The sequence below is a fragment of the Aristolochia californica genome, unplaced genomic scaffold, assembly GCF_029961685.1.
Source record: "Aristolochia californica isolate CCGP_79_NKW_82.1479 unplaced genomic scaffold, dmAriCali1.0.hap1 SCAF_9, whole genome shotgun sequence".
Lineage (NCBI taxonomy): Eukaryota > Viridiplantae > Streptophyta > Magnoliopsida > Piperales > Aristolochiaceae > Aristolochia > Aristolochia californica.
In genome coordinates, this window is record NW_027182290.1 from 1,639,366 (window position 1) to 1,640,476 (window position 1,111).

At 48.6% G+C, this 1,111-nt stretch overlaps 1 protein-coding gene across 1 annotated transcript; it reads left to right on the forward strand.

The window, feature by feature from the left end:
* The first annotated feature begins 247 nt into the window (after window positions 1-247).
* LOC137940140 (uncharacterized) lies at window positions 248-1,111 on the forward strand. The gene has a single exon (XM_068785079.1). The coding sequence runs from the start codon at window positions 248-250 to the stop codon at window positions 1,109-1,111; it is 864 nt and encodes a 287-aa protein (XP_068641180.1).

A 1,111-nucleotide genomic window follows, 5' to 3' on the forward strand; every position in this document is an offset into this window, starting at 1 on the left:
GTGACGATGCCCAAAGCCAAAGGGGGGAGAGGAAAATTATAGAAAGGAAAAGGGAAAAGCAAAGTGAAAGAAAGCTGGCTGTCGCCTTTGCCTTTTATACTACAGGGTCCAAACCCCTCCAAAACCTGAACTGAACTGAGGGAAAGGGAAGGCAACCATGAGAGGAAGAGAAGGAGGGAGAGTTGTAGGAGGAAATGTTACGACTGATTTTCTCGTTTGTTTTCCTCCACGGGCTCATCTATCGCTCATGCCGAAACCGATTTGCAGTCCGGCCAGGCCAGTCGAACCAGCCAAACGCCACAGCTCGAGATCCTGCAAAAGAGGTCAAGCCAGTCCCCTCTTCCGGGGAAAACCGAAGCCCTCCGGCGGATCGGAGATCTCCGAGCCAACCTCACCGAAAGTCACATGTGCGGGGCAGATCAAGATCAAGCCGAAGGCGGGTTCGTGCAAGAACTGGCAATCGGTGATGGAAGACATCGAGAGGCTCCACAATAACAGAAAGACTCGGAAGAAACCCAATTGGATTGAGACCCTGGGATTCAAGAAAGACATCATGCAGTTTCTGACCTGTTTGAGAAGCCTACGCTTCGACATGAGGTGCTTTGGTTCGTTCCATGGGTCCGTTCTTGACGATTCCGACAGCTGCGATGAAGTCGACGAGGATAACGAAGAAGAAGATCAAGAAACCGATATGGGCACTGCCGGTTCAGAAGACTCAACAACCATTTTCTCCAAATGGTTTATGATATTACAGGAAAATCAGAATCATGGGTTAGTCAAAGAAAATGAAGAACGTGAAGAGGACAGAGGTGGGTCAGCTGTTGAAAGCACCGTTCCTCCGAAAAACGCTCTTCTGTTAATGCGTTGTAGGTCCGCACCTGCAAAAGGTTGGTTGAAAGACAAAGAGGAAGAAGAAGCAGTAGAAGAAGAAAAGGAAGAAGATAAGAAGAGTCCTCCCAAAATCACTCCCAAAGATTGCAAAGACAAAGAGAAGCTGCTTCTGATGCGCTACGAGCCAGACTTCTTCAAGGTCTCCACTGATATCGCAAAGGAGACATGGGTTGTCGGGAAATCTGATCCTTTCTCGAGGAGTCGAAGCTGGAAGAGATAA